Genomic DNA, 27,717 nt, shown 5'->3' with positions numbered 1-27,717 from the left:
TTGAAGTTTAGATAGGTACAAAACCCGTTTAGTTGCTCTTGGTAATAATCAAGAATATGGAGCTAATTATGAGAAGACTTTTGCTCCAGTAGCCAAAATGACTACCATACATACTATTTTGGTTATTGTGGCTTCACAAAATTAGAGTTTACATCAAATGGATATGAAGAATACATTTCTTCACGGAGATCTCAAGGAAGATGTTTATATGTGTCCTCCTACAAGTTTAATTTCTAACTCTACTTTTTCCATGTGCAAATTGTGTCACTCATTGTATGGTCTCAAATAGGCGTCCCGTGTATGGTATGAGAAATTCACTTTCTGCCTTACTCAAGTTTGCTTTTCTAAAAAACATGTTTGATGTATCTTTATTCCTTCACAAGATTGAGCAAGGAATTGTTATTCTTTTAGTATATGTTGATGATATCATAATCACGAATACTGATTTAGTATTTATCTCTCAACTAAAGCAGCATTTACAAGACTCTTTCCACATGAAAGATTTAGGCTCTCTCACATATTTGTTTGGTATAGAGATTAATGTTAGTTCCTAGGCATTTTTTTGTCACAACACAAATATGCTCAGAACTTGGTGGCAACTGTTGGACTCTAAGATTCCATTCCCCTTGATACTCGGATGGAGCTTAATCTCAAGTTGTGGAAAGAAGAGGGCGACTTGTTATCAGATCCTGCAACCTATCAAAATTTTATTGGCAACCTAATATATGTTAGTATTTCTAGACCTAATATCTCTTAGGTAGTACAACAACTTAGCCAGTTCCAGACTTCTCCTAGGCACTTGTACATGGTTATAATTCATAGAATATAATCATTTGCTATGCCCATGACACAATTTCTCATGGACTTTTTTTTATCCTACTTCTACGTCACTTGATCTTGCAACATATAGTGATGTTGATTATGTAGGGTGTAGTGATACAAAGCATTGTATAACAAGATCATGTATGTTTCTTAAGCCTGCTCTTATTTTCTAGTAATGTAAGAAACAAGATTGTGTTTCTAAGTGTTCGACTAAGTCTAAATATAGAGCTATGTCTCAAGCTTGTGCAGAAATCCACTAGCTTCATGGTCTACTAGCTGAGCTTGGTTTTCCTCTATGTGGTCCTACTCCTCTTCATGCAGATAATACTAGTGTCATTCACATTTCTACAAATCTTGTCTTCCATGAATGTACTAAACATATCGAGGTTGATTGTCACTTCATTCGTGAGCCTCACGAAGTTCAGATCATTTCTCTTCCTCATGTTTTTACGTGGCAAATATTTTTACCAAAGCTCTTCCATGACCAAGACATAAATTTCTTAATGACAAATTGATGCTGGTGGATCACCCGCATCAATTTGAGGGGAGATGTTAGTAATAGGCAATAAATTATAGTAGCTTAACTAGCTCTATAATTGATTTCCTAATAAAGACGGTATATGCTTTCATAAATAAGAGATTTAGCTCGGCAAAGCCGAGGTAAATACCTCCCTTATGTACTAGTCACTATTCCAAAGGCCAGTAGCCGCCCGTGATTTATCTCCTCTGTGTTGGTCCTGGGACGGGTTGGTGGGGGCGCTGGGGACGAGCGTATTCACCTTTTATCATAATAAATAGGAGATTTAGGTTATCATATTTATGTTCAATTACCTCTATAAAATATTGTAAATAATTCCCTAATAAAAGTTGTATGTACTCTCGAGATTTAGGTTACTAAATTTAGGTCCTATAATTACTCCATCTATTTATTATCCTTTTATAGTTAGTAGTCTTACCTATATAATGAACGACCTTCTCTAAGACATAAGATAATTTTGAGACAATTTTATCATTTTTTTAAATCTTTGATTTTAGATTTTCAAAATATTTTATCAATCTAAATTTCTAATTTAGAAATTTTTTACTTTAATTATTTATTTTTTAAAAAATTATATTCTAATTTTTTGTATTTCTAAATTTTATATTCTAATTTTCTAGAATTTAAATTCTATTTTTTTCTAAATTTTTTTTTAAATTTCTAAAATTAAAATTCTAATTTTTTTTATTTCTGAAATTTTTTCTATTTTTGAAGTTGAAAGATATTTTCAATCTCTAAAATTTAAATCGTTTAATGTTTGATTATTATTGGTATTTAATATAATTTTATGTTATTTGAATTTGTATTCGAGCTTTTATTATTATTTAATTTTAATTTTTCAACTTTTGACTTTTTATTATTTCTAATTTTAAATCTTTAACTTCTGATTTCAAATTTTTATCCTTAAAAATTAAATGTATATTATCTATATTATCTGAGTTTAAAATATTATTATCAAAATCTTTTTCTCCTAAATAGAAAATATTATTTAAATATTTAACTCAAAACCTAAGTTAACATGCCGATTTAAATTGAGAATTTTATCAAAATTGTAATCATAATCATAAAATAAATTTGTACAAAATTTAAATTTCATTACCTTGGGCATTACTTTAAATGGTTCCCGAGTCTTCTGGTAGATCCTTAGCTAGATATCCTCCTTGGACAGTAATTTTTTTAGTGATCCATCTTCTTATATATGAAGTACATCATGTGCCCTTTTGCTTTTCGAACCTCAAGCAATGATATCTCCTCCACCCCCACATTGAAAGGATATAATATCATCTTCATTTTTAAAGGACACATTCATATCCGCAGTCCTTAGCCAGACTTTCCCTTTCAAGTTTCAACCCTTGGAGATATAGATGGTTTTGATTTTTTTCCTCCATTAATTGGTTTATCTTCCTCCTTTTTAGATGATAAAATGTATGGTTGATTATTCTTAGTTAGTTGATGAGAAGGATGATTCATTGATCTCTACTTTCTCTTCTAAATCCTCCTTATTTTTTAGTGCAAATGGGTTTTTGTATTTATCTAATCTGCATGAGATTTCAATTGGTAAAATATTAGTATTTGCCTCTGATCCCTTGATCTGTCTTTCTGTTCAATTATTCTTCTTCTGGAGAAATTTTTTTCTTGGAGGAATGAATTCTTTCTTTAACGCAACCCATCTTTCAAAATCTTCGATTAATATCAAGCTCTCCATCGTTATTAACCTCCGATAATTAAATCCTTCATTTCGGTGGATCAGAGATATTGTGGTTAAATTTTCCTTCAAACTCCATCCTCTAACGCTATTAAGCTTCCTTCTTTCCGGTACAAAAATAAACAACTCTAAAATATAAATGAAATAATGCAAAATTAAAGAAAACTGTAATGAAATTAAACCAAAACTCATAATTTTATCTACTATCAAAACCCAAACCAATCCAATAAATACAAAAATAAACAACTCTTTGATCAGATTTGGCTTGGCGCTAGATCATTTGTGTTGCTTGGATCTAAAAAAATAAAACAAATAAGCACAGAAACATAGTTCTAAACAATCAGGTTCCTACTCCAAGACCTACATCTAGATATGTGTCTACTAATTTTCTCCTTCCCGAAGACCCTCCAGGGGTGGAGAAATCATTTATAATCTTGTCTTTACAACAATACGCTTTACCCAACTGTATGATAAAAGATAAACAAGAATAAGCACTTTACAAAGCCTCATCACTTACTAGAGGTCCTGAATGCAACAACACTCGTACAGTTTATTGAGAATTCATCTATTTATATTGGTCCACATAATTGCACAATGAAAATATATTACAGATCCTACTTAATTCCAAGTAAATTCCACTCAAAAGGTAAATTTTATCTTCAAAGAACTGAGTCTCCTAGATTGCAACCTCGAGTGCACCGAAAAAACTTCTGTATTTTTGCTTGGAATGTTTCTTTATTGAGGAAGATTTTGCACCAAATGAATTGTAAACTACAGAGAAAGGGTCAACATGAATGCCCAAATAAGCAATCAATGGCACTGCCCTAGACTTGTTGATGGTGAGCCTCAAAGAGTGAGTTTCTACCATTTGAAAACGCAGGAGCCTTTTGTATCCAATTGTTGTGCCGTTTACTATTGTCTCCCATTCTCCATGTATCAAAATGTCAACTTGGAACTTGATAACACGTTGACCCATTTGAATTGGTTCTTGGATTTGAATCACATTGAATGATACCAATTGCTCAAAATGAAGGAAGATAGCCCACTCAGATTCACCCTCATCAGGTGCCCAGTAATTGTAGATACTTTTATGGAGTATGTTTAATGGAGAAAAGCTTGCATCACTTCTACCCCCACGCATGCTGTTTGCTGTAATGGTGGCAGTCTCAGCTAAGTTATGGGAGAAAATTGCAGTGCGAAGTGTGGCGAAGTCCTGCAGAACCTCAAGGTCTTCATCAGATATAAGGCCAGTTGAATTAGGAGGAACATTCAGTATCAGGAAACAATTTCTTCCTACTGAATTGTAATATATGTCAAGTAGGTCGAGTGCAGATTTTGGATGCTCTGAACTGTGCCAAAACCATCCTGACCTGATGGATACATCACACTCAGCAGGAACCCAGTCGATTCCAGCAGGATCTCCATGCCGAGCATACCTAGTGAATATAAGCGAGAAGAATGATAATTAGATTCTAAAACTTCTGACTGAATCTTGGACCTAGAATGCACATGTTGAAATGAAAACAATAGTATACACTTTTATCAAAAAGATCAGAGGCACTAGTGATTGGTTTGAAGCACTATCTAGACAATAAAATTACCAAGTGATAAATCAGGTTTAGTTTTATTGTCTTTTTTTTTTTTTTTGAAAAATTTAAGCTACAAATTAAAATTAATAGATGAAATCCAGATTTATATAGTGAAATGCATTACTTGAGCGATTCTCTAAAGCTAACCTTAAGAAAGTCAGCCTTCCTTCAATGTTTGTGCATTAACTAGTTATCATAATATCTGCAGTTTTTTCCTTTTTTTTTTTTTTTACAGAAAGCAGTCCTGACAATCAAATAGGCTGATTGCAATCATGAAATAGAATAACCGACTAGCCAGTGATCATTAAAAGCCCACGTGTCCTTGAGAATCCTAAGACACAAGGGCACAACATAGATGGTTTTAGGTGAGAATATCCTAAACTGTTTGAAGAATGTAAAACTGATATTTATATTACTCATGCTGATAAAAAGCAAAGTTGAAGCTCGAAGAAAACCAACTGATTTGATGCCAACTTAAGGAATAATTTAGAATCTACACTCTGGAATAGAATGCTTCCTATAGTTGGGAATATAAGGTACTAGTTGGGATTAGGAGGTTTTTCTATTGTTATCAGATGTGTTAAGATAATACTGACAAAGTGGATATTTATTTGAAAGGAAACATATTGTTGAAGTCTAATGATGCGGTGCTCTATATACCTACTGTCTTTCCTATGATAGTTTCAAAAACCAATTGAGTTGTCCTAATTTAACTCATAAATCTAGATGTTGGCAGAAAACTGTTTTGAGAATTTGGGAGATGGAGCACTAATCCTTTGAAATTGAATTTTGGGCCCCATTATGAAAGAAGTGCTTCTCCAATTGCATTTCTCATAGAAAATAATTAATTGCATCTTTGTGCACAGGAGCAAGAGTTCTGAACCATGAAATGCGTGTACGATTTTCTGGTTGCAATTTTGCTAGATACTTGTATTGTTTCTTTATAGAAATAATTCTTTAAAACAAATTGCTGCCACAGTAAGCTTTCAAGTTATAGGAGTAGATTGATATTTCATTTTCTTATTTCATCTAACCCACACATTGCCATCCACTCTCATTTTTTTTAACGAGGTTGAATATACTAAGGTGAAAAGATAGGAGCAGGAGGGGAAAGGAAAGTAACACAAAAATATAGTTTACCAGTATGCTATATTCCACATAACTTGAATAGCAGCTGCAAGAACTTTTATTCCTAAACAAGTTTGTCAGTGTGGCAATATACCAGAGTTAACATACAAACATTGTAAAATACTATCAGATTATCAAACCACCTTCAAACATATAGCACTCACTAAAGCATGCCATACAAATTAAGTTCTTATAACCAAAATATTGTAAATGAAGACTTACGGTTCATTAGTACCCCCAATCGTGGCAGCACTCTTGTTGAAAAGAGACCAGCAAGTAGAGCCAGCAACTCCAAGCTCATCTCCTACCCATCTAATGTCTGGGCCAGCATCAGAGAATATCATCGCATCTGGCTGTAACTGATGGATAAGCTGAAACCAGAGATCAAAAAAGTATTCCATGTCCTTCTCACCTTCCCCTTTTGCACCGTCCAAAAAAACCTCCAGAATATCACCATATCTGTTACAGCAATCCAATGCCAAAAGATGATATGAGAACATTCATTGCAATTCATGAAACATACATTGAAATTCAGAAAAATAAACATTCTCTGGGTTATTCTTCTTGCAGAATATTATACAACAACCAAGCCTTATCCCACACTAGCTGGGGTCAGCTAATTAGATGAAAAATTCAACATAAAGCATGAATCAAAGAGACAAAAACCATTAATTGTATGACATGGTGGCATAATTAAGTTCAGTACTGCATATTTGGATAACCACTATAAAAGAGTGTCCAGGAGCAATGACTCCACAATTTCAGTTGATATAGTGCAAGGTAGTACTGAAGTTTACACCAATCCACAACTACAATCCACAACAGACTCAAAGCTAATGACACCAGCTTCAACATCAACATCATATAGGTTAATACAGAAAACAGCAAGCTTTTGTGGTTCCTTCCAGTGACACCACTGTAGACTTGATTAACAATCTCCAAGTCTGAAAGAGGTTGAAGAAAATCTACTACTGACTCTGAATTCAATTCAGAAGAGCATAGCAGGAAACAGAAAGTAGAAATTTAAGGAATTCCATTTGTTAAACATTCTCTTGTTAGCAGGAGATCTCTTGTGACCTACAAACTGTTATATAGATTGTAATTTGGGATATTATTTAGTCCCACATTGAGAAAATCAAACAATTAGAACTTATTAATGTATCTTTAACCATGTTAATTTAAATAATAAAAATTCTCTTTTGTGTGGTTTGTTGAGATCATATTACATTGGATCAATATATATTATATCAAGACTAGACACTTAACATTTGAACTTCCATAAAAATTAATTGACACTATTTTGTAAATCTTTGTTATTTAATGTTATTAATTTATTTTATCAAAATTATTATTTTCTATGAATTGCCAAGTAAAACTAATTTCAAATTAAAAGCATATGGCTTTTCATGTTAAAATATGCAACTGTTTATAAAAGGATGTATCTTTCAACCATGAGATGAGATTGTTGATTAAGAAGAGGATTTATTGTTCCTTTGGTCAAAACTTTGAATCTGAGAACAAACTTGAGAATTCAAAATAAGCTTTGTTTTATTCTGAAGAAGACTTGTCTCTAATTCCCTTGATACTAGAGGCAATATCTTCTTAAGAAAGTGTTCTACATGACTCAGGCTTTGAGTTTCCTCTCAGTTTCTAACAATATTAAGAAAAACATTGCAATGGAGATCAAGAAGAATTCTACCTTAAATCATGAATCAGGATTTCATCAAGTTAGATTGGTTTGATAGAAGCAACTTCACTTGATGGAAGGATAAGATGGTGTTTTTGCTCACAGTTCTAAAGATTTATTACACATTGAATCCTAAATTACCTCCACTTACATATCCAAGTCCAGCTCCACTTGCAGATCCAAGTTCAGAAGACACTAAGCAGATGAAGATTGAAAGGAAAAGGCATAAGGAAGACTCTAGCTTGCAGAAGTCATATTCTGAATATTCTCATAAATTGTGTATATGATCTTTATTCTAATCCCAACCAGAACACACTGAGAGAAACTTGGATTGCATTGAAAATCAAATGCAAAAACAAGAAAAGAGGATTGGATAATTTTTTGACTTACGTATTCTGAATTTAACAACTCCGCCCATGATGACCAGTCATGGCCGGTCCGAAGCCCGGATAAAGGAGGAAGGTTGCGTTAGGTTGCCAGCCAGCATCAAACTATGACAAATATTTCATGAATGAATCCATTAAACTATTGTGCTAATGCTAGGTTGTTCCCCGGAAGGAACGTGTTGCAGAGTCCGACTGTAACGTCTCGGCAAGGACCGCTATATCTCCAGAACTCGGGTGTAGTGATAAATATGCAAGAGTTCGCGTTACAGGGTCCGACTGTAATGTCTCAGCAAGGACCGTTACATCTCCATGAGAACTTGGGTGTAGTATTAAATAGGCAAGAGTTCTAACACCATAGGTTATGATCCAGCGGTAAAAATCCGGAACCCCATAAGGAGTCAACGCTGAGGGGAGGTCAAAGGGTCCAGTGGCTCGCCGGAAAAGGGCGAGCCGACCGGACTCAGAAGAAAGGGAAATCTGATAGTAAAAGGCACCCTGGTAGGGATCAGGGGTCCGACGCTCAAATAAAGCAGTGCGTAATGACCGAGCGGAAGGAGGTGCCGCCCGGACAGCGCAAAGAATCAAGGCCGTCCGGACGACGTTCATCGCCCGCCCGGCTGGTCGGGCACCCCAGTCAGACGGTGGGTAAAAGACGGGGACATCTTCTGACAGCCGTCAAGTCGTATGGCTGTGCCATACTTCTAGTTGACAACGGGTGGTCCTGCCGTCCCATCAAAGAACATGCTCGGACTGTGGCAGCATGGTGTCAGGTAAGTTCTCTGACAAGTGCATACCGCGGCATGGGTTGCTGACACGTACGCACCTCGGTGGGCGTGCATCAGTTCCTTCTCCGTCCTATATAAAGAGGCTATTACTTCGCCAAAGGTACGCATAATACAAATTTGGCAGCCACTTTCTCCACTACTTACCTGACTTGAGCGTCGGAGGACCGTCGCCGGGGCACCCCTCCCGCTAGGTGTTTTGTTGCGAGTTCGCCGGAGCACTCGAGGATCCAGCAGAGAGCCACGTGCCGTGTCCGCGACTCTTGGTTCGACGGATCAAATGGTGGCGCCGTCTACGGAACGCTCTGCGTTCGAACAAGAACAATGGACGAAGCCGACGACAACACACGGTGGCGCTTTGAAGAACTCGGCCCGGTCGAGATGAGGGCCGCCAAACTCATGGAGCAAAACAAAAAGCATCCGCCAGCGTGAGCAACAAGCAACATCTGCGTTTGGTGGCGGCGGAAGCACCTCCAGCCCACCGTCGCATTCCATCGGCCTTATTTCGCACCCAAGCCATACCACCGAAGAGATGAGGATCTTCCTCGGATGAAATGCCAGCGGGATGACTGAAGGGAAAGCTCCCGGCGGACTCTCCCGGCGGATCAATCGCCAATTTTCGGAGGCTATCCTACGAGACCCTCTGCCTAACACTACGTGCCTCCGACGATCAGCGAATCTGATGGAACAATGACCCGGACGATCATCCGGGTAAGTTCGATCATAGCCACGCCCATCGCATACGACGATGGAGTAAAGTGTAAGTCTTCCTTACCACCTCTGGATCGGCTCAGCGGTGGTTTGGAGGTCACGGAGATCCATCACGAGCTTGAGGAATTCGACGGCCTTCCTCCACCACCGCAGAGTGGTGGCGTTATCAAAAGACAAGTGTCGACTATTCGCCATCAAGCAAGAGCCGAGAGAATCGCTCGAGGTTATATTCAGTGATTCAACCAAGTGGCGATGGATATCCCCACGGCCACATCGGAAACGATGATGAATGCCTTCACGCAAGGCCTCGTGGATGGGGACTTCTTATCATCCGAAAGCCGCCCGAGATTATGATCACACGCTACATCGGGCCAACGAATATATAAATGTGGAAGAAGCGCAAGCCGCCGGAAAAGGAAACCCACCGGAGCGCGCACTGCTCACGCCGAAGCGGAACAAAGACGCCGCGCCAGCCCACCGAGGACCGAGGCAAGGCAATTCGATCCCTCACGCCGGATCGCGCGACTGAAGTGGGCCCGACCCAAGCCAAAGAAGAGGTGGACCCCTGTTCGCACCTTCCATCGACGACACGCACAACACGAGGGATGCCAAGCCTTCCCTTTATGTCCATCTGCTCCGGAAAGCCGAACGACGGTCGCCTCCCATCGGCTGTGAGACGTAGGACTCACGTGGGCCGACCGACCCGCAGAGGGCGACATCACAGACACCCGATCGGCACCGATCTCCGCGGCAGAGAATCGCCGGGCGTCCATAGAACGGTCACGACCGTCCGCTCGGGAGGAGGAAAATAGGAGCAATACTTCCGGGGCGAGATCAACGTTATTGTTGGTGGGCCGACCGGAGGAGACTCCAACCGAGCCAGAAAGGCGGGCGTCCGCAGCGCAGATCCACGCGCATTGCGCAACCGAGCGGGCAAGTGGACCGAAATCACTTTCGGACCGGGGACTTAGAAGAGTAGAATGCTCACGACGACGCTGCTCATTAAAGCGGTAATAGCAAATTACACCATCCATCGAGACATTTGGCACGGAGCTCGGTCACAACATCATATTTAAGAAGGCGTTCGATCACCGCAATTGATCGAGCCGAGTCATCGCCACGACGACCCCGCCTACGGGTTTACTGACGGTTCAAAGGTCGGATAAATCCTACCGCCACCTACCGGGAGAAGAGCCGTCAGGAGAACCAGGACAATAAACTCGTGGTGGTCGACTCTCCCTCATCCTACAACGTCATTTTGGGACGACCGGCGCTCGGCGAATTCCAAGCGGTTGTCTCAACCTTCCACCAAGATAAAGTTCCCGTGGAGGACAAGTAGGAGAAGTGCGGGAGATCAGCCTAGCAACGGTCTATATAGAGATGATCCGAGCAGAAGCTTGTTCCGCCGGGCGCCCAATCGAGGTACACGCCATAACCGAGAAGCATCCCGCTTAATTTATGATGAAAAGGAGGAAGTCCAGATCCATCCGACCCGATCGGAGGCCACGACTTTTATCGCCTCGATTTGGGGAAGAAGGAGAAGGCGATTCATGCCTCCAACGAAATCACGGATGTCTTCTGCTCGTCAACACACTGGAGTTACACGAATTTCGCGAGCCTAGCGCAAAGATGAATCGTGTCCGGACTCGGACGAAAGCAAGGGAAAAGGGACTTCATACGAGCGTAATGCCATTATCCGGCGGAGGTGGAAAAACTCAAGGCCGGCCACATACGCGAGGTGCAGTTCCCGAGCTGGCCAACGTAGTCTTGGTCTCCAAGCCGGGCGGCAGTGGAGGGTCCGTCGACTTCGAGATTTAAACAAGGCGTGCCCAGATTTTTATCCTCCGCCGTATAGATCACCGTGGACTCTCACGGCCTGCGAATTAATTGCATGTCGACGCCTACCAAGGATATCATCTGGCTCGCCTGCCGGAAGATCAAGAAAAGTAAGCTCAGAATAACGGCGACGTATATATTGTTACAATGTAATGCCGCTCGGATCAAGAACGGGGCCACTATCAACGCTTGATGAACAAGGTGTTCAAGGAGCGATCGGCGGAACTGGAAGTTTATGTGGCGACATTCTTATCAAATCCGTCCGAGCGGCCGATCTTTTCGAGGATATGGAAGAAACCTTCCGAACGCTGCAAATACGGAGTCAAGCTAAATCCCCAAAGTGCCCGTTCGAGCCAACGGAGGCGTTTCTTGATACATAGTGATGAGCGGGGAATCAAGCAAATCCAAGCAAGGTTAAAGCAAGACATGTCGCCCCAAGAAATACAAGAGAAGTCAAAGGTCGCCGGCCGGATAACCGCTTTATCCAGATTCATCTCCGTAACCGCCGACCGAGCCTGCCATTCTTCAGGATCTCGTGAGGCCACTAAGTTCCAGTGGGATGAAGAATGTGACAGAGCATTCAAGAGTCAAGACATATCTTAATTCTCTGCCAGTGCTAGCCAAGGCGGGGGTGAGTCACTTTATATGTATCTGTCGTCAATCGAGCACGCTGTAGGCTCAAGACTTGTGAGGGCGAACGGCGAGAACAACAGGTGTATTTTCTAAGCCACATTTTAAAGATCTTGAATCTCGTTACCGGGCTCGAAGTTGGCGCTGCTTTGGTTCTAGCCGCTCGGCGCTACCGCGACCGTATTTCTTGGCTCACACCATTATTGTCCGGACGAACAGTCCACTCGGAAGAGTCTTTGTTGAATCCGAGCGTCCGGACGGCTTATCAGTGGACGTTAAGTGAATTTGACATCCAATATCAGCCCGCCGGCGATTAAAGCCCAACTTAGCTGATTTCATGATGTGCAAAGGCAGCCGGGCTATGTGGAGAATATATGTGGATGGATCCTCCACTCTCGGAAGTGGGATCGGAATATTACTACTCTCACCTCAAGAAGAAAAGATGCACCTATCCGTCCGGCTAGATTACAAAGCTACTAACAATGGGCAGAGTATGAGGCCCTCATGGCGGATTGCAGGCAGACGCACGTGGGGCAGGTCGGGTGACACTCTATTCGATTCACAACACGTCAAGAACTTTCCAAGACCTTTGAAATCAATCGTGGCTCAAACTCTACCGAGGCCTTTGAAAACTCAAAACTACTTTCCAGAGGTGCTTATTCGTAAGATCCCACGAACGGAGAACCAAGGGGACGATGAGTTAGCCAAACTCGCGAGCTCAATAACGCCGGTCGCCATTCAAAACCCAATTGAAAAAGCTGCTGGTGGCGCATGTCGACCGGTGGATGCAAGGCCTCGCGTTTCCAAGTGACCGGAGGACACCTATTATAGAATTCCTCCATTCGGGCACCACACCATCCGATGAGACATGCACGGCTCCTCGGAAGAAGAGCCGGTCGGTTTCACTCATCGGAGATCGCCTTACAAGAAAGCTTTCTCGCTCACTGAATGTGTAGCTCGGGAGGACTCATTACATCCTCCGTGAAGTACATCAAGGATCATGCGGGGGTCATCCAGGGTGACGCCATCGTTGCGAAGATCCTCTGTCGGATACTTTTGCGACTTTACAAACAAACGCTCGGACAAGATTCTACGCCTTCACGCGAGTATCACACTTCTCCCACCGACCGGCAGAGGAGATGAAGGCATCAACCATCTCATGTCCGTTCGATCGATGGGAATGGATATTGTGGGTCCATTTCCGATGGCGACCGGGCAGAGGAAATTTTTACTAGTGGCGGTAGACTATTTCTCCAGTGGGTGGAGGCCGGCACCGCAAAGATCATCGAACAAATGGTTAAAAATTCATCGGCAACACATCATTTCCGGTTCGTCCCTCGCCGACTAGTGTCCGACAACAGACGGCAATTCACAGGGAAGATGTTAGAGGATCGGTGCAAAAGCTACGGCATTGAGCAACATTTCACGTCCGTGGCCTATCCTCGGAGCCAACGGCCGTCAAGTCGCCAACCGGAAATTCTTCGGATACTCGCGCTCGGCCTCGACCATTTGGGAGGAGTCGGACGGCGGATGAAGAGCGTCTTGGGGCCATCCGAACGACGCCAAGAAGGGACCGGAGTCACACCGTTCCATTTGGTATACGGCGGTGAGGCCGTCATACCGGTCGAAGTCGGAGTTGAGTCAGCCGGATCCGAGCTATGATGATGACAACGCGAACGAAGAAACATGGGTGGACTTGGTAGAAGAGAGAGGGAAAGCGTCCGATTCGTGATGGCATACCGTCGTGGATGAAGCAAAACTACAACCGTCGCGTAATTCCTAGATCGTTCCAAGTCGGCGATCTTGTGCGGAAGAAAGTCAAGCCGTTCGACGCCGACAAGCTTGAGCTCCGTGGGCGGGCCCTTTCAAATCATCGAAAAGCTCCGCCGGCCAGACATTATCCGGAGGACGAGGACGGACGGCCTAGATAGCCGTGGAGCGCGAACCACCTCCCTTTACCGCAAGGCGGGGTGAAGGTGTATCATCGAAATCACCACGTATTTCATGCAGATGAAAAGTCAAAAGAGCGAATATAAGGCATTATCATCGTAACTCAAGGCCCCGAGCCGATCGGTAGGAGGTTTATATCCGAGGAGCTCGAACCCAAGACCCAGTGTCGTTCGGTAGGAGGTTTATATCCGAGGGAGCTCGAACTCAAGACCCAGTGTCGTTCGTAGGAGGTTTATATCCGAGGGAGCTCGAACAAGGCCCCGAGCCGATCGGTAGGGAGGTTTATATCCGGCCGGAGCTCGAACAAGACCCAGTGCCGTTCGGTAGGCATATAGAATATAAGCGCTGAAATCAAGACCCCGAGCTGTTCGACCGGCTGCGTACTAGTGTGGCGGAAGGAAACCAAAGCCCTGCTACTGTTCGGGATGATAGGGAGGTTATTGCGAAGCGAGGCCCGAGCCGCTCGTAGGAGGTATCTGGATCAAATGGCGCCAAGCGCCTAAAACGGAAGCCCGTCTGGCCAGACGTTAAACCGTAGAGTCACCGAGGCTATAAAACCGAAGGAAAATCGACGAGCACCGTCGTTAAAATCGAGCCGCCGATCGGCTATAAATATCCGCTACCGCTCAGCCGGACGTTAAACCGAGAGCCGCTACCGACCGCTATAAAAACCGAAGCTAAAACCGACGAGCACCGTCGTTAAAAAACCGCGCAGATCGGCTATAAATATCCGCTACTCGAGCTCCGACGATAAATATCGAGACGAGCCGCGTCATAAATAATCCGAAGCGACGAACCGACGAGCCCGTCGTAAAATCGAGAGTCGGACCGCTTATAAATATCCATGTACCCGAGCTCGACGATAAATATCGAGACACTTAAAGTTGGGACGAGGGAAAAATTTCTTGCTAAAATAGAAAGGAGCAGAAGATTATCTAATATGCAAGTCAAAAAGTCATTACATAGATAGCGGGGCGAAGCGGCAATTCAAAAGTTTCTGAAACGCTCCTCACACATCGAAATCAAAAGAGCGTCGGGGATGGCGTCCATCACGCTCGCGGATCCTCGGGGGATAGTCCGGCGAGACGGTGACCTTTGGTCTTGGATAGCCCACCGCCGCCTTGATGGCCTCCTCGAAAGGGATATCTTGTCGGTAAACTTCTCTCAAAGCCTTAGCGGAGCGCCTTCCTCACTTCGTCCGAGCGGGTGACTCCCCTCTGATACTCCTTGGCCGACGTGGGCGGTCGCTGCAGCAGCTTGAGATCCTTCAGTCTCCATGAATCTTTGGAGATCGGCGGCTCTTTTTCGGTGGGCAGAGCATCCAGGTCCTTGATCGTTGCTCCGGCCCGGATCTCCACCTTCATGGTCCATATCGTTGATGGCTGTTGCTTAGAGTGATCGCCGTCCGGATCTCCTTGTCTCATGCTAATCATTGTTTCAAGCCGAACGACCTTGCCGCGGATCGGAGGCTCGTTCCGCTCGGCCTTAGCGATTGGCCTTCTCCAGAGCGGACCGGTCGTACGCGCCCCCGCGCTTTGTTTCTTGGTTCCTCCTCCACCGCCAACCGATCGCTAATGGCGATCTGTTCCACCCAGCCTGCTAGCAAACACGCAGGGTAAAACTTCAATAAGAGAGAGAAGAGGGGAAGGGCTATACCCGTGGTGATTGAAGGTTCTTTGTCGCCGAGCCGCCCGGAGTCAACTTAGCTATCCGACCGAGCATCTATCCAGCTTGTGCGAGAGGGCCCGTCAGGGTGATCATCTGCTCAGGAAACACCGGCCGATCGGCGGCAGCCATGTACGCCTCGAAGGGAGGCGCAGAACGGTTTTAAGTAAATTCGGCCGCCCGCTCTGAGATGGCCCGCCAGCAGAAGAGGTGGGTAGCTCGCCTAAACGCCGAGACGTCGTCGAGTCCTTGAACTGGCGGCGGCACTTCCAAGCCGGCTTCGAGAATCTCGAGGGTGGGGTACTCTCGAGAAACTGCCCGACAGCACCAACAGGTAGCATCCGCACCCCGCCGGTTGTGGCTCATCAGTGTAGAGCGGTCACGGATTCCGGTCGCCGGCGTTCCGCCTGGCAGCACATCATCGACCGAATCGACCTCCCCCTTCACTGGTTCTATATTCGTGGCCTCGTCGGGAGGGGCAGGGGCGCCGGGCTTCGGGACCGTTGGCGCCCTCACCTTCTTCGCCGCCGGATCAACCGAGCAATGCCTGCCTCGCGGCTCGTGCCACCGCCTCAATCCGAGCGGTCTTGAGCTTCTTGGTGGCTCGGCCCGCCACGTGACCTCAGTGCAAGGCGGAGAAAATCAGTTAGAACAAAATAAAGGGAAGATAGGAAGCTTACTCGTCTGCTGAGGCGGATCGGGTGTAGAAAGACTGTCAATATATACATTACTCCGGGAGAAGCATCTTGTCAATGTGGTAGCACCGACCGACTAGGTTAGCGTTGCACGGAGATAGTCTGCCACCTCTAAACTCGCTGAGCTCCGGCACAGCTTGTATAGCCGTCCGCCACTGAGTGCGGAACCGGGCCGCCGAAAGCGATAGAAAAATGCTCCTTCCGTGTTTGTTTGAGCTCGGCATATTATCGAAAAGGACGAAGCCTATCCTAGATTGGAAAACAAAGGTGCCCCACTCGACTTGCTTGGGATAGTAGAAGTAGTGGAAGATTGGGGTTAAGGAATCCCGCTTCATTGAACAAAACTACCACTCCGCCGCCAAAGACCTAATAGAATTAGGAACTACTCGCCGAGCGGAACGCGGAAATAGTTGCAAACTTAAGAAAAACTCGTGAGGAGGAAAACGAGTCGCCGCCAGAATCGATCCCAAGAAGACAACGGTCTGGGCGGAGGATCGTTAGCCGATCAAGGCGTGGCTAACACTATTTCGTGGTCGGTCGGTAGGTCATATACTCGAGTGAGGCGACGGCGCCTTCCTCGTCGAACCGACTTTCCATGCTCGAGTACCAAAGACCCGAGCACCGCCGGCCGATCGCGAGGTACCTTGGTCGTGATCGAAAGGCCGAATGCGGGATAAGAGGATGGTTCAAGCAATGGAAGAAAACCGGTGAAAAGGATGATTAATGAAAGAAGAATGCGTCGACGCGAGAAAAGGCTCTTCAGGTAGGAAGACGACGGAAGAAGCCGTGTGATCGCCGGAAAGTCGAGAACAAAGTCGCCGGTGAGAGGGGGAACGACAGGAGTTGGAAACGAAGAAGACGAAACGCGCGGAAACGAAGTCAAGGGTCTTATATCGCCGCCGGAAACGATCTCCACCGTCCGATCCGGGTCGTCGATATCGAGGTTGTCATCGGATCGTCTGCTTCAAACGGCGGCCGTCCCATCGGAAGCGACGAACCGCCATACTCGACAAACGCAGGCGCCACGTGTCGCCCTAAGCATTAGCAGATTTAATGAGCTTCCCCCGTGCAGAGCACGCGAGGGGTAGTGGGAGAACAACGGACATCGATTCCCGTAAAATCAAGGTACGGACAAGTATCGCGACGGACATGATATCGCCGCACGGATGAGCATCTTTACGCTCGCCGAGCGCCTAAGCGATCATCGTTCGACGATCGGCGATCGGCTGGTCGGACTTGCCTCCTTCGACTGACTCAGAGGAAGGCAAGTGATCCGCGTAAAAATGAACCCCATAAGGAGTCAACGCCGAGGGAGTCAAGGGTCAGTGGCTCGCCGGAAAAGGGCGAGCCGGACTCAAGAAAGGGAAATCGATAGTAAAGGCACCGGTAGGGACCGGGTCCGAGCCTTCAAATAAAGCAAATGGCCAAAGCGGAGGAGGTGCCGACGCGACAGAAGAATAAAGGCCGTCCGACGACGTTCATCGCCCGCCTACCGGTGGCGATCGACGGTGGGTAAAGACGGGCATCTTTCGTCAAAGTCGTATGGGCCGTGCCATACTAGTCCGACAACGGGTGGTCCTGTCCCATCAAAGAACACGCTTGGTTGTGGCAGCGGTGTCGTAAGTTCTCGACAAGTGCATACTGCGACGGGTTCACGACACGTCGCACCTCGGTGGGCAGTCGCCTTCTCCGTCTATATAAAGAGGCTATTACTTCGCCAAAGGTCGTGTCTAATACAAATTGGCCCACTTTCTCCACCACTTACGACAGGCCGGAGGACCGTCACGGGCACCCTCCCTCCAGTTTTGTTGCGGGTTCGAGGAGCACTCGAGGATCCAGAGAGCGCCCGTGCCCGTCACGACTCTTGGTTGACGGGATCCGTTAGATAAGAACAAATATGATAGGAAAACTAATAATCTAAGATTTGGACATGGAATATGTGAACTCTCACGTAAATCAAATGAGGTAGTAGATATGATGATTAGGAGAAAATTAATATTTTACAGATAAGAGACAAAATGGACAGTGAGAAAGAAGATGATAGAGAACTCGGTTTTAAGTTATGGTACACGGAAAGAGTAAAACAGAAATGGAGTGGGTATTATTGTAGATAGTTTGTTAAAGGATGAAGTTATAGGAGTAGTTAGAAGGGGATAGAATTATAACCCTTAAGATAATAGTGACGAAAGAAACTATGAACATAATTAGCATATATGCACTACAAGTAGGATTAAATGAAGCTACCAAATCAAAGTTTTGAGACGACTTAGATGAAATATTACAAAATATTTCACCAAATGAAATGATTTTAATAGGAGGTGATCTAAATGAGTATGTCGGAGTGAAAAAATGAGGAATATGAGAGGGTACATGGGAGTTATGGGTTTGGAACGAGAAATGAGGAAGGAAAAATTATATTAGATTTTGCGATAACATATGACCTTATATTAACTAATACGTTTTTAAGAAAAGAGAAAACACTTAGTCACATTCAAAAAACAATAGATCGTAAATCGACTTTCTTATGGTTAGGAAGAAGGATAAAAGATTTGTAAAGATTGCAAAGTCATCCCGAGAGAAAGCTTAAATAGGGTAATAGTGTTGGATATACGCCTCAAACATAGTATCAATAGAAAGAAAATATATACGAGTCCTGAATTAAGTGGTGGAAGTTAAAGGACGGAAAATATATTTAAAGAGAAGGTAGAAGTACAAGCATTAGGTGAAATATATAATGACTCTAATACAACATGGTGGGATAAGATGGTATCAAAATTGAAAATAGTAGCTAAGAGTGTCCTCAGGGGCATGCACCGCTAAGTAAAGAATCTTGGTGGTGGAACGAGAAAGTACAAGAGAAAGTGAAGGAAAACGAATAGCTTATAAGGAATTATATATTTGTAGAACGAGAAAATTTAAAAAATATCTGAAGAAAGAAGCTAAGAAAGTGAGTGAGTAAAATGAAACTTTGAATGGTTATATCAAAATCGATCAAAAGAAGGGAAAAGACATCAATAGTAATAGCTAAAAGAGAAAGAAAAATAAGAGATCTTATAAATAAAATATATTAAAGATGAATGTAATAGGGTATTAGTAAATAAAAGAGTGGTGGAAGAGGTATTTCATCAACTTTTAATGAAGGTTTAGACTAACTTAACTTGGGTAATTTAATTAGGTCAATGAGCATCGAAATTTTAATTTTATCGTAAATTCAAACTTCAGGAGTAAAAATGAGATGGACAATGGAAAAGCCGTTGGACCAGATGATATTCCGATAGAGGTATGGAAGTGCTTGGTATTGAATGACTTACAAAATTATTTAACATGATATTGAAAGAAAAAAAAACGATCAATGGAGGATAAGTACTCTGGTTCCCTTATATAAGAATAAGAAAATTGTGCAAACTATAGGGGTATTAAACTAATGAGTCATTATGAAACTTTGGGAAAAGTAATAGAAAAAGATTAAGGAAGGAGACCATAGTAACAGAAAATCAATTTGGGTTTATGCCTGGAAGGTCGACAATAGATACATCTTTGATAATTAATTGAAAAATATCGAGCAAAACAAGATCTACATATGGTATTCATCGACTTAGAAAAGCATGATAGAGTCCCAAGAGAAATTATATGGAGAATTTTAGAAAAGAGAGGTGTTAGCGTAACATATATTGAACTAATTAAGGATATATACGAGGATGTAACAACCAGAGTAAAGACTTCAGGCAGAGTAACTGAAGCATTTCTAATAATGATAGGGTTACATAAAGGATCAGCTCTAAGTCCTTATATTTTTACACTAATTATGGACGAACTCGGCACATTCAAGACATAGTACCGTGGTGCATATTGTTTGCAGATGATATTATTTTGGTAAATGCAACACGTGAAGGAGTAAATGCTAAATTCAAGGTTCTAAAATTCGCTAGGCGCTAGTCGGGCGACAGACCAGCGCCTAGGGCCTAGATCGTCTAGGCGGGGACTAGGCGCCGCTAGGCGGATTCCTAGGTATCCCTTGTTATATTTGGATCTTTTAAAACGATGGAGGAATTGAGAGAGATGTCTTACATAGAATACAAGCAGGATGAGTGAAATGGAGGGGAGCGTCGAGTGTTTTATGTGATGCAAAGTACCTCTTAAACTTAAAGGTGATAAAACCGCAGCATTAGACCTGCCATGTTATATGGAGTTGAATGTTGGCACATGAGCAGAAGATGAGAGTTGCAGAGATGAGGATGTTAAGGTGGATGTGTGGACATACGAGGATGGACAAAATAAGAAATGAGAGCATTAGAGAGAAAGTAGGAGTTGCATCTATTGAGGAAAAACTCAGAGAGACACGTTTAAGATGGTACGGACATGTACTTAGACGATCAATAAATGCTCCAGTTAGGCGATGTGAAACTATGATAAACATGCATATAAAACGAGGAAGAGGAAGACCAAAAAAGACTTGGTTAGCAACAATAAAACAAGATAAAATTTATTTAAATATAGATGATGATATAATAGGAGATAGAGCTCAATGGCGTAAAAGGATTCATACAGCCGACCCCGCCTAGTGGGAAAAGGCTTGGTTGTTGTTGTTGTTGTATTCTGAATTCAACTTGAATGATGGCATGCCTATAATGGATCAAGTGCATGAGCAACAAGTTATTGTAGGTCAATTAAAAGATCAGGAAGGTTTCAGATGCTCTACAAGTGGGCGCAATTCTTTCTAAGCTTCCTCATGCCACAGCTACTAAAAGAGGATTTTCCAATTACCAAAGAGCAACACCTGAAAGCAATTTCAGACTCACCTCCTTCAGATAGAGGCCAAGACCCGTACTCAAGATACTTTTTTCATGTGTCCAAGATTAGCTTTGTAATTGAAAATGGTTCAGAATTATCTTAAGGCGAAAGGATGCAATCTGCATTGAAGAAAAAAGATAAAAACTTGCTACAACTGCATAAAGAAGGGACATTATGCCTGGGAATGCAGAAATAAGAAAAAGAGCCAGTTTGAAAATTCAAATAAGGCTAATATGGTTGAGAAAGAAGTCAAAGAATTTATAGCTATAGTGCCTAAATGGCAAATTGAACGTGTGACTAACAAGTGCAAATATGGCTAGAGACTAATGGCTAGATTGTTCTTCTTAGAAATAATGCTACTATAAAAGTCAAGAAAAAGGAATCATGGAGCTACATTTCACTTCGGCCAAAACCGCACTTTATTGAATGTGTCATGTTCTTGAGATAAGGAAAAATCTTATATTTGCTAGTTTGTTGAGCAAGAAAGTATTCAAAATTGTAAGTCCAATCAAGTGATCGTGACTAAGAATGACATTCGTCAGGAAAAGACTGTATATGATGACATGTTCAAACTTAGAATTAGTGAAATAAGAATCACCTATATTGTTGAGTCTGATTCTACCTATACTGTCAAGGCGAGCCTGATTCTTTTTCATGGCATGCCATATTAATCTAAATTTTCATTCTTTAAAATATATGTACAAATGTGGTTATATTTCTTATTAAACAAATAGTTAGTATTCCAGCAAAGATGGAAAGGAAACATTTTCTTAAGGTTCAACACAATAGTTAATTATTAGAACTTTCATTCTAATAGATATATATTGAATGGTATTTTAACTAGAGGTGGAAAAGTTATTTATTACTTTTATTGATAAATTTTCAAGTTCTTGTATGTTCACTTGATTTGTATTAAAGATGAGGCTATTGCCAAATTTGCGTTCAAATCACTTCTAGTAAATCAAAAGGAGAAGAAAATTAAAATTCTTCACAGCAATGAAGGATATAATTTTCAAAAAAAAAAAAAAAAAAAAAAAAGGGCAGCCCGGTGCACGAAGCTCCTGCCATGCGGGGTCCCGGGGAAGGATCCATTGTACGCAGCCTTATCCTGCTTTTTGCAAGACGCTGTTTCCAAGATTCGAACCCCTTTTGGTCACATAGCAACAACTTTACCGTTGCGCCAAGCTCCCCTTCGAAGGATATAATTTTCAGAAGAATTTAATTCCTTTTGTAAAATAAATGGAATTATACATTAAAGAATTGCTCCTTATATTTATCTACAAAATAACATAGTAGAGAAAAAAAATAAAACACTATTAGATATGATTAATGTTATGCTTTTGAATTCAGGTTTACTCAATAATTTATGGAGTGAGGCTTTACAACATGTTATATTCGTAATCACATTACTTCTAAGAAATTACATGTTTCTAGCTGTGACATAGTAGAAAAGACAAACCTGAATAATTGAAGTTTGGGGGTATCTCTTTCTTTATAAGACATTTGACCCTCATGAAAGTAAAAAACTTAGATCTAGAGGAATAAAATCTGTATTTGTCGATATACTCAAAAACTCTAAAGCTTATAGATTATAAGATTTGAGCAATAATATCATTGTTGAATCTATTTATGTTGAATTTTATGAAAAGTTCTTTTTACATTCTTCAATTTATGTACTACTTTTAACTTCTTATTATGTAGAAAATAAACCAAAAATTTCACATTTCATTGATGAGCCTAGAATAAGCCGAAGATTAAGAAAAGAAAAAAGATTGCATCCTGATTTTTTTTCCTTAGATTGTCAAATTTTCCTTGTTGAAGTCATTTCTTCTAGAGATGCAGCTTTCTAGAAAGAAATCATCAATGATGAAATAGACTCTATTGCATCCAATAACACATGGATTTTTGTGGATCTTCCTCTTGGTTCTAGACCTATAAGTGCAAATGCAATATAACTCATTTTGATGCATATATGCTCCTGCGGTAAGAATTGTCACTCACTCAAACACTCAACTTTGACTTCAATATATTATCTATAGAGTTGGATTGTTGTGAAAGGGAGCCTTGGAGTAAAGTTGCTACCATATGACCTAGAGGTCACGGGTTCGAGTCACGGAAAGATACTCCTGCATTGTAGCGCAAGACCGTGTATAATAGACCCAATTTAGTCCGACCCTTCTCCGGGACCCCATATTGTTGGGAGCTTCGTGCACCCAACTGCTCTTTAGTTGGATTATTATGACAGATGACCAAGTCATAATAGACTAAAAGAGAGGGGTGAAAAATCTATTCTTAAAATTTGTTCTCTTGTGAGTGCAAAGACAAATAAATTAAGTCCATAAGTGGCTTTTATTATAAACACATTGATGGACCAACGATAATTGGATTTATGCAAACTCCCAATCACTATGAAGGGTTGAGCGAGATAAAAGGTAGATATGGTATCAAACCAAACTTTTGATCAAGGCAGAAAGTGGGCCTGATATGATCGCATATCAGGCCCAACGTATTGATACCTACCATATTAAACTAAAATGCATGAGCAAGATCTAGCTGAAACCTAGCATCATAGTGAAGCACCTTGCAAATCGATTAAGTATTGAAGTAAATCATATTGTAGGTGTTGTTGAATATTTATTCCACAAACATCCAATGAAACCATAAACATGATTTTTGTCATTACCCTTTGTAACCAAAGGGTAACTTTTTTTTTACATAAGTACCCTGTAAAATAAATCTATACATATATCGCTAAATCTTTAATGTATTCTTCTACTAATTTCACTCTTGCTAGAAGTTTGTCCTTCGATGCTGACGTCCTTAAATGCTATTATCCTTTGGACTCCTCTTGAAACTCTTACGGATCACTAAACCCTAACTGGTCTTTTGCAATCCCACCAACCAGCACGACAAGGAATGACAAGCGAAGGAGGTTTATATTTCTTTCGTGTTTATAAAACCAGACAGAGCGATGGAGGGAGAGACGTTGAGAGGACGTGCATCCAAACCACATTATTTTTCAATTCAATTTGTGGCTTGGATGGTTGGAAAATGGTGATTGAAAACAGGAGATTGGCAAGGGTAAACTGGGAATTTATTTTTTTTCCCTGTGCCTTTTGGTATAAACCAAACTACCCTACGCCTTGATAAATACAATATACAAGCTACGCCTTTTGGTAAATTGCCGAAAGAAGTTGAAGCTTATAATTACCAATTGATTGAAGAGACGGTCGTAAAACAATTCAAAGAGTATTAAACAAGTCAACTCATAAGGTTTGACAGTTAACTAATAACCTAATTAACACATTATTGTTTGAGATTCAAGTGATTCGGTCATGATTTTATCTAAAGCAGTTGATTGATAAATTATAAGTCAACTAGTGACACATTCACTAGCAAAATTAGTCCAAATGCAAGGCAATTGGATGATGTGTCACGGTGGAGTCAACTAACAGACTTAGAGTCGACTGGTAACACAAGCAATCAACTGGAGGCAACAATGGTCAAGAAGGATAAGACTCAAGAACAATGGATCAGTCCACTATTAACAGTTGAACAATCAATTGATAGCAATCATTTCAAGTCTATAAATACTAAAAAAAGGCATTTCGACCAGAATATCCCACACAACTACAAGTGTGCTTCTTCTACAGTATTAATCGGATGCCCTCTTTCCTGCTACATTTTATTTTAAGTCTTTCCCACTTTATTATTATGCTTTATTCGTAAGCTCTTATGTTTGTTTTTTACACTCAACGTTCTTATTCTTTTCTTACTTCTTAATTCTATTGCAAATTTTTCTACAAAGATTTCTTTGCCTTTTTAAAGGAGAAAATTAGTGGATTTATGAGGGTTGACTCATCACCTTACAGGTTCATAGGTCATGGAATATGACTGCAAGGTAAAATTCCAGTGTGTTTTCCTTTACTATCTTTTTCCTTACTTTTTCGTAAGTTTTATTTTACACTAACATTGCTACATTACTCTTATTACTATTTCCGTTGTGATTACTTATCTATTGAATTAATACATCTATGTATGAATGAATAGCGCTTCACTTTACTTATGTTTTTCATCCTGGATTGTTGGTACACACTAAAATATATATAAAATAAAACAAGCATAACAAAAGAAAAAGCACATCAGAATTTTTACGTGGTTCGAAACTCTCAAGTTCTTACTCCACGGTCCTATGTCTTAGCATGAATCCACTATCTTTCTCCTTACCAGAAACTCTATGGAGGTGGAGAAACCTCTTACAGATTTATCTTTACAACAATGCAATAATATAAAAGATATAATAAAAATAATACTGTTATAAATAAACTTTACAACAGATAATCGCTACTAATGCCAGCAGCACTTGTCTTGCCACCTCTAGATCACAAGAATAATGGTACTTCGAGAGCTTTAAGTAGAGGAATGTATGTTAAGTATTTCTCAGTTGATGTTGATTGACTACTTGAAGCTTCTTTATGAAAATATTCCAGTAGTTTCGATCACTTGGAACTTCTTGTTATCTTTCCTTGCTATTTATCCAAGCTCCAGTTGCCCACGCCTACTTTCAATCAATCGGACTCCTCCCTCGTCAGCTTCTTTGACCAAATACACTTCGCATCTCGAAATGTTGACGGATCTTCCGATCGATTGAATCTCTTCCGGTCGTCGAGACCAAAGTTTATTCCACTACGCCAGCACTTAATGGTATTCAATACTTATCAAAATGTTTGATCGCCTAGACCTTCTTGCAGTCGCATGAAGTTCCGATTGTCTAGACCTCTTCCGGTCGCTTGAATAATTTGAAGCATCATAGAACATAATATATATAATATCTGGTCTGTGTGACCTACTCGACTTGTTTGGTATCTAATCTACTTGACCTACTAAGACTTCTTACTTACCTGGAATTCACTCATTCAGGACTTCCCCTTTGTCGATAGTTCACTCCTATAAGACATCCACACTTATCTAAAGGTCACTCCTTTAGGACTTTTTGTTTGCCTAGAGTTCATGAGAAATTTTCACACCTACCTACCTAACATTTGACTGCCTAACATCTGACCTCGTGCAACCTACTAGGATTTCCAACAAACTACCAAACATCTGATTACCTTTGACCTACTTGAAACTTTTCTTTTGCTAAGTCTGTGGTCAAGTTTGACCAAAGATCGATTAGACCATCAATCTTCCTCTTTTTTATAACTATTCAAATACACAATTTCCTTCCAAGATCAAACATCAAAACTCAATTCAAACTTGTCAACCTTAACAAGGGGTCAATTGCACTAGCAGTGTGGACATACGAGGATAGTCAGAATAAAATATGAGAAGATTAGAGAGAAAGTCAAGTTACGCCTAACAGAAAACTTTGAGAGACACATTTAAGACAGTACAAATAGGTACTTAGATGACCAATAAATGTTTTAGTTAGGCAATGTGAAATTATGACAAATACGCACATTAAATGACGAAGATTAAAAAAAGACATGTAGCAATGATAAAACAAGATAAAATTTATTTAAATATAGATAATGATATAGTAAGAGATAAGACACAATGACATAAGAAGATACAAATAGCTAACCCATTTAGTGGGATAAGGCTTGATTGTTGTTATTGTTGTAATCTCTCACATCTCAAAAGCCAAAAGGCCTCGTCTCTAAGGCTTCTTCAGTTTGCCAAGAGGACTTGCCCCTAGGTCTTCTTTTGCTTCCTAGGAAGTCTCACCTCCAAGTCTTCTTCCCCTACCAAGAGGCCTCATCTATCACGTTCTTGGTCATCCTTAACCTTTTGAGCACCCTACCAACATTTGTTTATATTCTTTAGCTATCAAGGAGCTCTTGGACTTTTCCAGTTACTGACATACTTCTGCATCTGTCAAACATAAGTTAGACTCACTGACATCTTCACTAAGTCACTAAGTCAGTAATTAGACAACCTAACCTTTTAACAGATGAACCTTTTAATAGATAGATAATCAAATTCAATGTCAGAAGTCTCCAAAGGGTTTGCCAGAGGGTAAAAGAGAATTATTCAACATGACTTCATCAGCTTAAATCAATTGTAAAATTCTGTTATTAAAAATTATTGTTATTGACCGCTATAAATTTTGTAGCTTTTGGAAAATTTAAGGTTAAGAAAGTTCAATCTCTTTATAGTTTTATCTTTAAAATTACTTTACTAATCGAAAGTGAAAAAAAAAAAAAAATCAGTGGGATAGTCATAGCCATACTTGGTCAATAACTCAGTCATCTGGCCCAGGTAATACTCGTTGTACTCCACCGTGTTCCCAAATGCTGGATCGTGGCGATCCCACGGCGAGAGGTAGACACCCATTCCAATCCCAAACTCTCTGGCCGCGTCAGCTAGTTCACCCACGAGGTCACCGTTGCCTGCGCGCCAGGGGCTGGAGAGGACGGAGTAGTTGGTATAAGAGGAAGGCCAAAGGCAGAAGCCGTCGTGGTGCTTGGCTGTGAGCACCATGCGGGCGAATCCTCCGGAAGCTGCAGCGCGGGCCCACTGGCGGGCGTCGAGGCCATCGGGACGGAAGACGGAGGGAGAGACGCGGCCGGAGCCCCACTCGGTGTCGGTGAAGGTGTTGGGGCCGAAGTGGAAGAAGAGGGCCATCTCGCCTAGCTGCCATCGGAGCTGGGCGGCGGAGGGGAGGGGCGGAAGGGGAAGAGGAGGAGGGGTGGAGTGAGAAGCAACGAAAAGCCAGCACGCATGATGGAGCAGAAGGAGAGGGAGGACGATACCTCCGAGGGAGTAGATCGGCTTCCACATGCTCTTCTAATGAAGTGAC

At 41.8% G+C, this 27,717-nt stretch overlaps 1 protein-coding gene across 2 annotated transcripts; it reads right to left on the bottom strand.

Moving 5' to 3' along the window:
• Positions 1-3,440: 3,440 nt before the first annotated feature.
• Positions 3,441-27,717, bottom strand: LOC122052361 (putative alpha-L-fucosidase 1). Of its 2 annotated transcripts, XM_042613844.1 has the most exons (4): positions 27,148-27,717; positions 6,195-6,241; positions 6,005-6,101; positions 3,441-4,501 (listed from the first exon to the last, which is right to left on the bottom strand). In XM_042613844.1, exons 1-4 carry the CDS (start codon positions 27,696-27,698, stop codon positions 3,742-3,744), a joined length of 1,455 nt encoding a protein of 484 aa, XP_042469778.1. In that variant the 5' UTR covers positions 27,699-27,717; the 3' UTR covers positions 3,441-3,741. The 2 variants fall into 2 exon arrangements, with proteins under 2 accessions (XP_042469778.1, XP_042469777.1); XM_042613843.1 differs by having other exon boundaries at positions 6,005-6,241.

This window comes from Zingiber officinale, chromosome 3A (genome assembly GCF_018446385.1).
Source record: "Zingiber officinale cultivar Zhangliang chromosome 3A, Zo_v1.1, whole genome shotgun sequence".
NCBI classification, from domain to species: domain Eukaryota; kingdom Viridiplantae; phylum Streptophyta; class Magnoliopsida; order Zingiberales; family Zingiberaceae; genus Zingiber; species Zingiber officinale.
Note: the sequence above shows the minus strand (reverse complement) of the source record. Positions and strands in the feature narration are given on the sequence as shown.

Coding starts and splice junctions, on each gene's coding strand:
- LOC122052361 (XM_042613843.1), bottom strand. CDS start 27,698: ATGTGGAAGCCGATCTACTCCCTCGGAGGTATCGTCCTCCCTCTCCTT. Junction 6,242..27,147: donor ATGACTGAGTTATTGACCAA/GTATGGCTATGA, acceptor TTGCTGTAACAG/ATATGGTGATATTCTGGAGG. Junction 4,502..6,004: donor ATTGGGGGTACTAATGAACC/GTAAGTCTTCAT, acceptor TATATTCACTAG/GTATGCTCGGCATGGAGATC.